The sequence below is a fragment of the Musca autumnalis genome, unplaced genomic scaffold (assembly GCF_047663935.1).
Source record: "Musca autumnalis isolate F117 unplaced genomic scaffold, ASM4766393v1 scaffold_1, whole genome shotgun sequence".
Lineage (NCBI taxonomy): Eukaryota > Metazoa > Arthropoda > Insecta > Diptera > Muscidae > Musca > Musca autumnalis.
The window spans coordinates 171,749,076-171,761,668 of NW_027411644.1; the positions used below are offsets into that span (position 1 = coordinate 171,749,076).

The following is a 12,593-nucleotide window of genomic DNA, read 5'->3' on the forward strand; positions in this document are numbered from 1 at the left end:
GTTTTAATATTGGATAGTTTGTATCGGCATTTAGAAGTATTTTATTTCATACTAAACACAAGGTATGAATACAAAACATTATTTCTAGAAAAACAATTATTTTAATTGTATTACAAGCGAAAATAAATAAAAATATGAACTTTATTTTTAATTGTGACAAAATGTTAGTAAGTAGTTGTAGAACTATTTGCTATAAATAGTTTAACTTGCATCACCGAACTTCAATGGACGCACTTCCATAAATTTCTGCAACACTTCGTCTGTTACCAATTTACGAGCAGCCTGATGTTGTTCCACGATGGGGGTAACAGTCTAATAACAGAAACAGAAATATATTTAAGTGATATTAATATTTTCCATCATCGTACATACCTCAATAGCAATTTTCTTAATTTCACCAGTCAACAGTTCACCCTTACTGTAGGCAAGACGTATCTCTTCCAACTTGGTATCATCTTCCAAAAAGAATTTCAACAATTGATATGCAACATCAATATCAGGAATACCACCTAATTTACGATGCTCTTCGACAGTAACACGACCACCCGAAAAGGCATATTTATTAATTTTATTTTTAATCTGTTTCGGTGTATCGGTTAAAAATACCGCAGAGTTTTGTTCACTGGCAGACATTTTTGATTTAGCACCTTGCAGTGCGGGGAAGAATGTCGAATGTATCAAGGCGCATTTGGGGAATCCTAAACGTGGTGCAACATCTCTACACATACGGAAATATGGATCTTGATCTATAGCACATGGTATAAGACAGTGAACTTTACGATTGCCGAAGATAAATGGAAATGTGCTAGAAAGAGCTGGAGCAGCCTGAACAGCAGGGAAACCAATTTTGCCAATTATATCCGAGTCTCCAAATCCAAAAATACCTTTAACTTGATTAAAGGTTACGCATTTTTGCATGCGAATGATGTTTTGATAGAATGCTGGGCATTGTCTGAAATGAAATTAAGTTGGATGAAATCTGGATTTGGTATATGCCAAAACATTCAATAGAACATTTAAACACCAAGAATTGTTCCCTAAACTTATAAGTGATGTACCAAAAGACTGACTGATATTGACATTCAAAATTATTTTTTTCTATGGAAATGCACCTTCTGCAGATTGGTTGTCACATTTCGTTTTACTAATGGGATAGTACTAATTCACTATTTTAGATATTCCGTAGCCTTTTTGGCTACCTAAAGTACAACTCTACAACAACAAACATTTAGTTTTTGACATAACCCAATCGTCCAGTTCTATTGACACTGTATACAATTTTTTACTTTTCGTACTCATGTAGCACAAATTTTCAGAGTTCTTTGGACTCGGGCAGTACAAACCACCGACGTAGCCAGGGGGGGGGGCCCGGGGGGCCCGGGCCCCCCCCGAAATGATTTGCGTTCCCATAGGATATTAGTCTATCTTACACATTTTTTTTAATTTTGAGTAAAATTTTAAAATGTTTTAGATTTCTAAAGAAATATGTAAAGTATTTGGGTCAACTACATTGGTTTACTTATTGAAAGTATGAAATAATGAAGAAGTTAGGTTTTTTGGGCAATTTTTTGCATAGTTGTTGGTAAGTTTTAAGGTGTTGTTTAAGCGTTTAATAATTTTAATTTTAGGCTGACTCTAAGTGTTGTTGAGTTCAGAACAAGATGTTTACTGGCTTGTAAACAATATCTAGAAAAAAAAAACATTTTTGTGGTCCTTATTCTTTATTATGGTTCAAATTTGCAAAAAAAAGGACTATACAAACCATTTTTTATGATAAAACTTCTGTTCCACCGCAGTCTCGTTCGTTGAGATTATTAGAAACTGGTCTCTTGTTACAAATTAGTAAATGTCTATTGTACAAAAAAGGATTTTTCTGTCGTACTTTTATGTTTTGTTCTACCTTTCGAATGTTAATAAAACCAAGATTAATGAGCTTGAGGTCAATATTTATATTTTATTTATTGCATATTATTACCAATATTTCGAAATTACATTAAATTTCAACTTCAGGGATTTTTTTTTCTGTCGATTAAACTGTGCAACATTTTTAATGTGATCTTGTGCAAACAATTCGAACTGATGATTTTTTGAAAGTAAAGACCCAAACGACAAGAAACCTTAGTTGGGTTTTGTTGTGCTATGTATTAGGAGATTTTCAGAATTGTGTAGCCATTTTCGGACGTATGAACTTGGCGACAAAATGTGGATAATATCATTGATCACAAGTTTTGCGGAGAAGGTACCTAAAGAAATGGACCGGACCGACATAGTTCATTTTGGAAGTAGATTTTATTTTGGAAGTCATTCCTTTTAAGGGATTTTGCTCCCACCAGTCATTTCAGTTCGTCACAGAATATTTTTCAGTTTTTTTTTCAGGAAATATGGACTTGCCCACGAAAAACACAATACCGTTCTAAACACAAGGAATACCTTCAGTTGTTTTGTTGTCGTGCGCACCAGTCACTACACATGACGGCCGTAGGTGTTCTTTACAGCTTTCGGGCCATTTTCTCTGAAAGTATGGACTTGCCCCTGAAAAACTTGTACTGTCGTAATAGTGGCCCCGAGAACACTTGTTGCAAAAAAGGAAAGCGTTTCCAGGGAGGTCTTTTTATTTATTAATTTATTTATATCATATTTATACCCTATACCACAATGTGGAAAAGGGTATTATAAGTTTGTTTTGGTAAAAATTCATGTAACACCGCGAAATATTCGTCGGAGACCCCCAATGTGGTATACCATTTTTCATATCTCGACGAGATAAAGTGATTTTGAGATGTGTGTCCGTCCGTCAGTCCGTCCGTCCGTCCGTCTGTCCATTATAAATTGTAAACACGCTCCAGGCCGCAATTATGGACCGATCGTCAAATTTTGTATGGAGGTCGGGTTCAGATCAGAATAGATCCCTATTCTTATTGGTGATGATCGTGAAATATTTAGCGGGTGAAATGGACCAAAAACATAATATTTATCCAATTTTCTAGCGGCTCTGTAGGTCTCAATAATAGTCCGATAAACACGTAATTTTAAATAAGGTAAGAGTATATCACAAAGGAGAAGCTTGCAATTTGAGATGGTGATCGGATAATATTTAGAGGGTTAAATGGACCAAAACTTTTGGGCGTTAGGAAATAAGTCCCCAATGAAATAACTCCCCAAACTGAAAATGAAATAAGTCCCCAAAATTTTGTACACAAAACAACAACAACTATAATTTAAATTTTTGGGGATTTATTTCAATTTTCTGGGGATTTATTTCACACAAAAATTTGGGGATTTATTTCATTATGAAATAACTCCCCAAATTTAGAAATGAAATAAATCCCCAAAAATTAATTTGGGGACTTATCTCATTTTTCTAAAATTGCAAATTATATCCCACTGGACTTACCACGCAGTCGTTGTGCTTTGTCATGTAGTTATTGCTTATCAAGTAGTTTTTTGAAGAGCGTCTACTGATCAGTATGGAAGCGAAATTATTGCCGCTGAGAAAAAAGTTCGAAGGTATTATATATTCCAAAAATGATTTACACACAACACCTGCATTTGCAGCATAAAAGGTTGCAAATCAAGAGTGAATGTGGAAGATGGAAAGTTTGTTTAACAAAAATATATGGAGCTTAGTCATTAGAATGAATAAGGAATATATATATAACTAAAAGCATAGGGAAATATTATTGTGAAAGTAAATCGTTTTCGATGAATGGTAGTACGAGTAGTTGTTTGTGGGAAAAAGGACGTGTCTTGGTATCAAGTTAAAAATTCGCGCGAATTTTTAACTTGAAACCAAGACACGTCCTTTTTCCCACAAACAACTACTCGTACTACCATTCATCGTATTTGATCGTAAATTGTTTTGTTGTGAAAATAGGTTGATATTTTGGTATGAAACCAAAATTCGCGCGAATTTTTGTTTCATACCAAAATATCAACCTATTTTCACAACAAAACAATTTACATTAAAATTCTTAATATTTCAAAGAAATAGATAAGTCAACAGAGTTATTGAAAAACGTTAAGATAACGGTGCAAATTTTTTAACTTGGATAATATATGAGAGAAACGGTACGTGTACAAATGTGGTGCCAAAAGTAAATATTTCCCAAGAGGAAATTCGAAAAGTTTGTTTTTCAGATGAAAATAAAATCTTTGAAAAATAACTCAATTGCAGAACAAAATAACGCCTTCAAGTGGCCTTGTTGCCTAGAAAATTTGTATCGTAATTGATGTTGTATAACTGTATATGTTATCAATTACTATTTTTGCTGCATACGAACAAAAAAACATAACAATCGATGAAAGTTTTTGGGAAATTATTTCATTTTTAAAATTGGGGACTTGTTTCATAATGAAATAAGTCCCCAAATTTGGGGAGTTATTTCATTTTATTTTGGGGAGTTATTTCATTTCGTTGGGTAGTTATTTCATTTAAATTTTTGGGGACTTATTTCATTATGAAATAACGCCCCAAATTTGGGGACTTATTTCATTTTCAGTTTGGGGACTTATTTCATTGGGGACTTATTTCGTAACGCCAACTTTTGTGTGAAAATTGTGAAAAATTTTAATATACAGCTTATATCTTAATTCCTGGAAGTGACATTCCGGACAAGTGAGATATACTTGAAAGTGGAACGCTTGACCTTTCAATTGATGCCAATTATGTTGGTGTGCATGATCAGTTTACAGAGTTACAGCCTTATATATCCCGTCATTTGTTTGTATTGTAATAATAAACTCGCTAAAAGTCGCAATTATACATTAATAGTCACGAAATTTTGCACCGGTTAAGAGTATAGGTCGAAAAAGATGCCTACAATTTTGAATGATGATCTGATATTCTTTAGCGGGTGAAATGGACCATTACTTTTGTATGAAAAATATAAAAATTTTATTTTTGGTCCATATTTTAATTCCTTGAGGACATATATATTTCGCAAAGTAGCCTACATATGGAAAAAAAACTACTGACCTTTCCTCTGATGTAAATTGCAATAAAGTGTTTGCTAGATAACGGGCCTACTGCCTAATATATATTGGGTTCTGTGTAGAGAACCACATTTTTATACCATGCTACATATTGTCTCTCCAATAGTTTATGTAACATCACGAAATATTCGTCCTAGACCCCTTATTTGGTATGCCAAAATTCATATATCGACGAGATATAGCGATTTAGCGGTGTATGTCCGTCCATTAAAAATTGTAAACAAGCTTAAGGCAATTTGAACTTCAATAACAAATTTTTAAGGAGATTGTGTTAGGGCCAGAATAGAAATTATCAGTTTTTGGTGATGATCGTGAAATGTTCAGGGGATGAAATGCACCAAAAACAAAATTTTAACCAATTTTGTAGCGGCTCTGTAGGTCAAAATAATAACCCGCAAAATTTTAAACAAAGTTTGAGTTTATGATGAAGAAGAAGCGTACAAACCAACGTGAAGATCGGATAATACTTAGCGGGTTAAATGGACTGAAACTTTTGTGTGAAATTGGTAAAAATTTCAATAACGTAGCGGTTAAACAACGGAAGTAGTAGTACTACATAAGTGGGTTTCATTACATTTTAGTTTGTGTGAACAAAATTTTCCTTTCCTGCTACAAAAATGTCTTTGTCATTCTAGATAACTTTTTGGTTTTGGTCATAAGTACTATACATTACATCTCTGATATTCGATAATTAAATTTTCACAATCATTGAAAAGAAGTTCCGTGGAGAGCGATTTCCAGGGATAGTGTTATAGGGTATCCCATGGTCGGCTCCGTCCGACTATAGACTTTTCTTACTTGTTTTACTTATAACTAAATTATTATCTGAACATTTTTGAAATACTCTGTGGAAGGTTACCGAAAGAATGGATTGATATGGCCCATCTTCGAAGTTGATAAAAATTTGGACAAAACAAAACGAAGGCCAAATTTTGGACCGATCTGTTCGAGAATCATCGTGTCCTCCACCAAGACGTACGAACATAACTAAGTCGACTTCAAGTTTTCTGAAACAGATTTCTTCCAAACACACTTTGGCGCTAAAACCATTATTTCAATGAGGTTTATTTTGACTAAAGGCTGAGAGTATAAAAAATGTAGATTGGGATACATTTTGTTCATGGATTTTTGCTAAATGAATGTATACATGTATTGATCTTGGATTGGAGCCAGAATTTCATTTTAAAAGAATTCAAGACTGGTTGCCAAAATAGTCTATTTACATGCACGATTGGGCAATAGAATTCGTCATTTACATACCCGCGATTAGGTGCTAGAATTTCATGATTGATAGACTCATTATTGCTCAGAATATTTTTTATCAAAATAACCACTATCGGCCTTCAGAAATTCTTTGTGATAAGATCTACGATTGGACACGAAAATATCTTTAGGGAAATAACGATAGTTGGTTTCTTTATGACAATAAAACAATTGGACACCTGAACTTCCGAAATTGAAAAATTGACCATACTCTGGAGTGGAAAATTGAAGCCTGAAACAAGGGGAAATTGGCCAAGAAATCTTACGCCATTTTAATTAAAAAATAGTAATGACAATTATTTCATCAGTAAAATAAGCCTAAAATAAAGTTTAAATCATTGCGAAATAATAAATTTTCGCTAACATTAACTTTAAAAATTTTGGTCAGGTGGGCCCCCCCCGAAATGAAATCCTGGCTACGTCCCTGGTACAAACGGATAATAATAAAAAGACTTACCCCATAAATGTCAAATTATTAAAAATGAACGTCTTTTCAACATCAAATCCCATGGCGATAATATCCTTGGCATTCTCGTGGGCCAATTTAATGGCGTCCTCTACTTTCAAATCTTTCCACAAGGTTTTTTCATCATCGGACATTTGTATAACCAAAGGCACATCGAATGCTTCTTGGAGATATCTAAACGGAAGAAAATTATTCATTTAACATCATAGCCTCACATACGGACATATAAACAAAGAATTACTTTGTCATAATAAACGGTATCAAATGACCCAAATGCAATGATTCTGAACTTGGTCCACGGCCGGTATACAAATAAAATGGTTTCCCTTGTTCCTTCAATGTCAAGATGGTATTAAGTTCACGGTGAGAAAAGAATATTCCACGTCGTATTAAATGATGTGCTGGCTTGCCAGTTATCTTTTCAATGCGTGCTATCAGTTCATCATCAATTCTGGATGAACCGAAACGTTCTATAAAAGATAAATAGTAACATTTTTATTGATTTATACTTAAAATAATAAAAATTACTTACTGATCAACTTATCATAGTCGATGCCGGTATCACTTGTGCTTGTAACATTCCATGGATCTACAACGTCATTCTGGTCATCACCTACTGCAAGGGACAATATTGTGAGTAATCCTTTGATGGGTAGGTCTATTTTGCATGCATGTCAAATTTTGTTTACCTGTTACCTCTTCACCAGTCACAACTTGATCATCCGACTCCTTGGCAGTGTTAAGAGTCAGTGCCTCAACTCCTTCGGCAACAGTTTCACTCATAGTATTGATTATTTATTTAATTGTCCAATTATTTAAAAATATAAACGAACGAAAATGCAATGTGAAATGCGAAACGTGTCTGCTGTAAAAAATGACAAACAGATGATGATTCGTTTTTGCAAAGAGCTCATAGCCGTCATTTTCCGTCGCCGTCATAGTCGTCAATTTTATGCATTGAAATCCGTTATGTGAGTAGTGAATTTAAATTGGTCTTCCACCAAGGTAAATAGGTAATGGCTAACACCAAATAATTTATTTCTATCAGTTTAAAATACATTTAATCGTACATTAACTTTTGAGTTTTTAATTTTAACCATGAAGAAATAATTTGTTTGTCCTTTATTCATTTATTCAAACAAGGAGTAAATTATAATACAATACAATAATTTCACTTGTATAAAAAATAATGGGTCTATTCCGTATTGCGACAAGCGTCGAGTCTCGTTGACAGTTGCCATTTTTACATTACGGATGGCAACAGTCGCCTGACGCCGTCAAATTCTGTCGCCATAAAATTAATTTTCGGGCGACAATAAATTAGCTGTCGCCGTGCATATTTACAAGTGAATAAAAAAACGAGAAATTGAAACATAAGTAATATTTTTATTTATTTTAAGTGAATTTGTTTAATATTATATACATTTTCTGTCTCTACTATATAAATAGCCGCGTTTTTGGAAGCCGAAAATAGGCTATAAACCTAAGAAATTAACAATTAATAAGGCAAACGATACCAAAACCAAACATTAACAATTATTTTAATGAATATTGGATACCAAACATACTCACAATACTGATTGCAATTCTAAAGGATTCGATTTATCCCTTAAGTACCTTCTGATAAATGCTACGTTAACTATATTTCTTCTCTATCATAAACAAATAGTTTCAGTGAATATATCATTTTAGAAAACTATAACTTTTGTGTACAACTTGTTCTGATATTTTTTCTCATTTATTAAAATCAAAACAAAAACCGCTCGGCTACATCGCCGATAGCTCGTTATCGGCTATTATTTTCGATCGCTCTAGGTAATACAAATTTTAAATTTTGTCCCAGAAATGACTGACAACGCGACTCTATTCTTGTCGCAATACGGAATAGACCCATAAATGGTTCACTTATGCCATCGTGAAAAATAGTAAAAATAGTAGATTCTTGCAGTTCTGGAACAGACCATTAGTTACAGTAACATTTAGTAAGTATGTACAATGACAAATCTATTAACTTTTTACCATGGCTGTTTTGAAACAGCAATGATTTTCATATCAAACAAGCTCACTTTTTCTTTTCAGTCAATATATAATGTTTATTTTTGTTATAATATTTACTTTCACTTAACATCATTTCTTAAGAACTACCTTCGAATTTTAGAGAACGTATTTTCATATATGTTTGCAGAACTTCATCTGTAATTTGTTTACGGACTGCTTGGTGACACAGTACAATGGGAGTAATAGTCTGTAGAAATTAAATTTAGTTATTATAAAATATAGTACATCTCTATTTTAACGCCAAACTTACTTCGATTGCTATTTTCTTTATTTCTCCAGTAAGCATTTGCCCCTTGGAGTAGGCATCATGAATTTTCTTTAATTTGTCATCATCTTCGAGAAAGAAATTTAATAATTGGTATGCTACATCAATATCGGGTATACCACCCAATTTACGATGCTCTTCGACAGAACTGCGACCACCAGAAAATGCATATTTATTAATTTTGATTTTGATGGTCTCTGTATTATCGGTGAGAAATATTGCTGAATTTTCATCACTGGCAGACATTTTCGATTTAGCCCCTTGTAGAGCGGGGAAAAATGTCGAGTGAATTAAAGCACACTTGGGGAATCCTAAACGAGGTGCAACATCTCGACACATACGAAAATATGGATCTTGATCTATAGCACAGGGCACTAAACAATGGACTTTTTGATTGCCAAATATAAAGGGGAATGTACTCGAAAGGGCTGGAGCAGCTTGAACTACTGGAAAAGCAATTTTACCCACCAAATCCGATTCTATAAATCCAAAAATACCCTTCACTTGATTAAAGGTAACACATTTCTGCATACGTATAACATTTTGATAGAATGCTGGACATTGACTGTAATAAAGGACAATATTTATAAACATAAAAAACAACTTTGTTTATTCATAGCAAATATAAAGGAAAGAGAACAACCACAGCCGTTATCGAAACCACATACTCTGCATTTTTATATAAACATTGATGTGTACATAAATATATATATATCGTCACCATAAATGCCCGAAGACGTAACCGACATGAAAATCGAAATTCGTTTTTTGACGTAATCTGATTCATAAAGCTAAAATACATGCTCTGGCAAAATTTCAAGCTTCTACGTTCAAAAACAACGATCCTATTCAAGAAATGGCATCTCGAAAAATGGGATAATATTGCAGATTTTGTTGTAATGGAGGATTTCAAAACTAAGTACTTCAGCGGTTTTGATTTCACTACTTATTCCCCTTCGTATATGATCGATAATATCCCATATACTCGCCTTCATAAGATTAATATTCCATAAAGCAGTTTTTCGTTTTCTAACGTTTTTTGCCTCTCCTGTAAAGTTTTGGTTTTGTGGGTTACGTCTTCGGGCATTTATGGTGACGATATATATATATATATGTATATGTATATGTATATATATACAGATTCACATTCCACTCACCCCATAAAAGTTAAATCATTAAAAATAAATGTTTTCTCTGGATTAAATCCCATTGCAATAATATCTTTAGCATTCTCATGGGCTAATGCAATAGCTTCTTCAACTTTTAAATCTTTCCATATGGTCTTCTCATCATCGGACATTTGAATAACTAAGGGCACATCAAAAGCTTCTTGAAGATATCTGTTATTGCAAATGAAGGGATGTTAAAATATAAAGAACAAAGAAAATGTGTACAATCTTGCATACTTTGTCATAATAAACGGTATCAAATGGCCCAAATGTAATGATTCAGAGCTAGGTCCACGCCCAGTGTATAAATAAAATGGTTTGCCCTGTTCCTTCAATGTTAAAATAGTATCCAATTCACGATGAGAGAAGAATATTCCACGGCGTATGAAGTGGTGAGCAGTTTTACCGGTAATTCTTTCAATGCGTGCTATCAATTGGTCATCAATTCTAGATGAACCAAAGCGTTCTTAATGAAAGAACAAACATACAAATATTTTGTCATAAAACATCTTCTTTTAATCCATCTTCTCATCACACTTACGTATTAACTTTTCATAATCAATCCCAGTATCATTACTACTGGCAACTGTCCATGGATTTACAACATCATCATCTTCGCCCCCAGTGGCCAAATCAACGTTACACTTTTGATCACTCATATCTTCTTTGTTATTGCTTGTATAAACGACTGAATTTCTAAAAAAATATCGACAAACTGAATAGCCTACAGACTTAAATAAACATTTTTATACCCCGTTCAACAAATAAAGGGTATTTCCCGCATGCAAATGTAGCCGATAAACTTATGTATATATGTACGAGCATGTGCAAATTTATCTATGGTGAGTTGTTATTCATATTTTCAGATGAATCAATAGAAAATATCAAGGGCATTTCCCCTACTTTTCAAAGTTTAAGGGATTTCATATAAAATATGTAGGGTTTAGCTGATGGCCATTGTAGCCAATGCTATTTCATCAGTTATTAACAGTGTATTTACTACATTGTTAATATTATAATAAATAAATAAATAAATAAATATGGAGGAATATTCCCTATTAAAATGGCTATATCATCTGCTACCAATAAAACTATAACGAGACACTTGATGTTATTTTCGTAAAAGATCTGACTTGAAACTGTCGAGTGTGAATGTTGTTGCAAGAATCTACAATTTTTATACCCTCCACCATAGTATGGGGGTATTTTAAGTTTGTCACTACGTTTGTAACTACTCGAAATAATCATTGTAGACCCCACAAAGTATATATATTCTTGACCAGCGTGCAAATCTACATCGATATAGCCATGTCCGTCCGTCTGTCTGTCCGTCTGTGGAAATCACTCTAGCGTCCGAACGGATTGACGTAGGTTGATGAAATTTTGGGAAAATATGTTATATTTACGTAGGACTTTTGGTATTGAAAGCGGGCTATGTAGGTCCACGCTTTCGTATAGCCCCCATACAAAATGACGCGTGACGTCGTCGTTTTAAGGAATTTTTAAGATATTTGGCCCATTTTACCACCGAATTGGTTGTAGTTTGGTACTTTGTGTCTCCAGAGGCCAAAAAATATTCCTACCAAAGTTGGGTTATATAGGTCCACGTTTTGGTATAGCCCCCATATAAGGCCCCATATAAAGTACGCGTCATTTTAATATATTTTGAATGTATTAGACCCATTTGACCACAAAATTGGTTGTAATTTGGTATTTTGTGTCTTCAAAGGCCAGAAAACATTCCTACCAAAGTTGGGTTATATAGGTCCACGTTTTGGTATAGTCCCCACATAAGACCCCTTATAATGTACGCGTCATTTTAATATATTTTGAATGTATTAGACCCATTTGACCAAAGAATCGGTTGTAACTTTGTATTTTGTGTTTCCAGAGGCTAAGAAACATTTCTACCATAAAATGTTTATAAAGGTCCACGTGTTGATATAACCCCCATAATACAATATCTCCCGATTTTCGATATTTTGAACGTTTTAGCCTCATTATCACACCGATATGGCTGAAATTTGGTATTTAGTCTTCTTTAGGCGTATAAAACTTTCCCCCAGAAATTTGTAGGTATGGGTCCACGCCATCATATAGCCCCCATAGAACGCTACCTTCCGAATTTCGGTATTTTGAAGGTTGTGGCCACATTAATCCACCGAAATGGCTGAAATTTGTGGTGGAGGGTATAAAAAGTTCGGCCCGACCGAACTTAACGCTTTTCTTACTTGTTTATTACCAGCCTGTTTCTGTATGTCGAAAGAAGAATGTGTGCGAAAGAACACGTCCAAACTCTTGTGTGTTTTTCAAATTTGTTTTTTGTTTTGAAGCAAAAGCAAAGGTAAATTGATTTCGAAAACTAAAGTTCGGGCGTGTT

At 33.8% G+C, this 12,593-nt stretch overlaps 2 protein-coding genes across 3 annotated transcripts; both read right to left on the minus strand.

The window, feature by feature from the left end:
- Position 1: 1 nt before the first annotated feature.
- LOC141388726 (tryptophan--tRNA ligase, cytoplasmic-like) lies at positions 2-7,779 on the minus strand. 2 transcript variants are annotated; one of them, XM_073958925.1, is made up of 6 exons: positions 7,411-7,779; positions 7,254-7,337; positions 6,963-7,191; positions 6,713-6,895; positions 373-952; positions 2-312 (listed from the first exon to the last, which is right to left on the minus strand). In XM_073958925.1, exons 1-6 carry the CDS (start codon positions 7,502-7,504, stop codon positions 202-204), a joined length of 1,281 nt encoding a protein of 426 aa, XP_073815026.1. In that variant the 5' UTR covers positions 7,505-7,779; the 3' UTR covers positions 2-201. The 2 variants fall into 2 exon arrangements, with proteins under 2 accessions (XP_073815026.1, XP_073815027.1); XM_073958926.1 differs by having other exon boundaries at positions 7,254-7,334; positions 7,411-7,615.
- A 1,008-nt stretch (positions 7,780-8,787) lies between these two features.
- LOC141390957 (tryptophan--tRNA ligase, cytoplasmic-like) lies at positions 8,788-10,939 on the minus strand. Its single transcript, XM_073963882.1, has 5 exons — positions 10,755-10,939; positions 10,451-10,679; positions 10,202-10,384; positions 9,030-9,609; positions 8,788-8,966 (listed from the first exon to the last, which is right to left on the minus strand). Exons 1-5 carry the CDS (start codon positions 10,870-10,872, stop codon positions 8,856-8,858), a joined length of 1,221 nt encoding a protein of 406 aa, XP_073819983.1. The 5' UTR covers positions 10,873-10,939; the 3' UTR covers positions 8,788-8,855.
- Between the last annotated feature and the right edge of the window lie 1,654 nt (positions 10,940-12,593).

Coding starts and splice junctions, on each gene's coding strand:
- LOC141388726 (XM_073958925.1), bottom strand. CDS start 7,504: ATGAGTGAAACTGTTGCCGAAGGAGTTGAGGCACTGACTCTTAACACT. Junction 7,338..7,410: donor GACTGGTGAAGAGGTAACAG/GTAAACAAAATT, acceptor TGTCCCTTGCAG/TAGGTGATGACCAGAATGAC. Junction 313..372: donor TTAAGAAAATTGCTATTGAG/GTATGTACGATG, acceptor TTCTGTTATTAG/ACTGTTACCCCCATCGTGGA.
- LOC141390957 (XM_073963882.1), bottom strand. CDS start 10,872: ATGAGTGATCAAAAGTGTAACGTTGATTTGGCCACTGGGGGCGAAGAT. Junction 10,385..10,450: donor ATACCGTTTATTATGACAAA/GTATGCAAGATT, acceptor TTGCAATAACAG/ATATCTTCAAGAAGCTTTTG. Junction 8,967..9,029: donor TAAAGAAAATAGCAATCGAA/GTAAGTTTGGCG, acceptor TAATTTCTACAG/ACTATTACTCCCATTGTACT.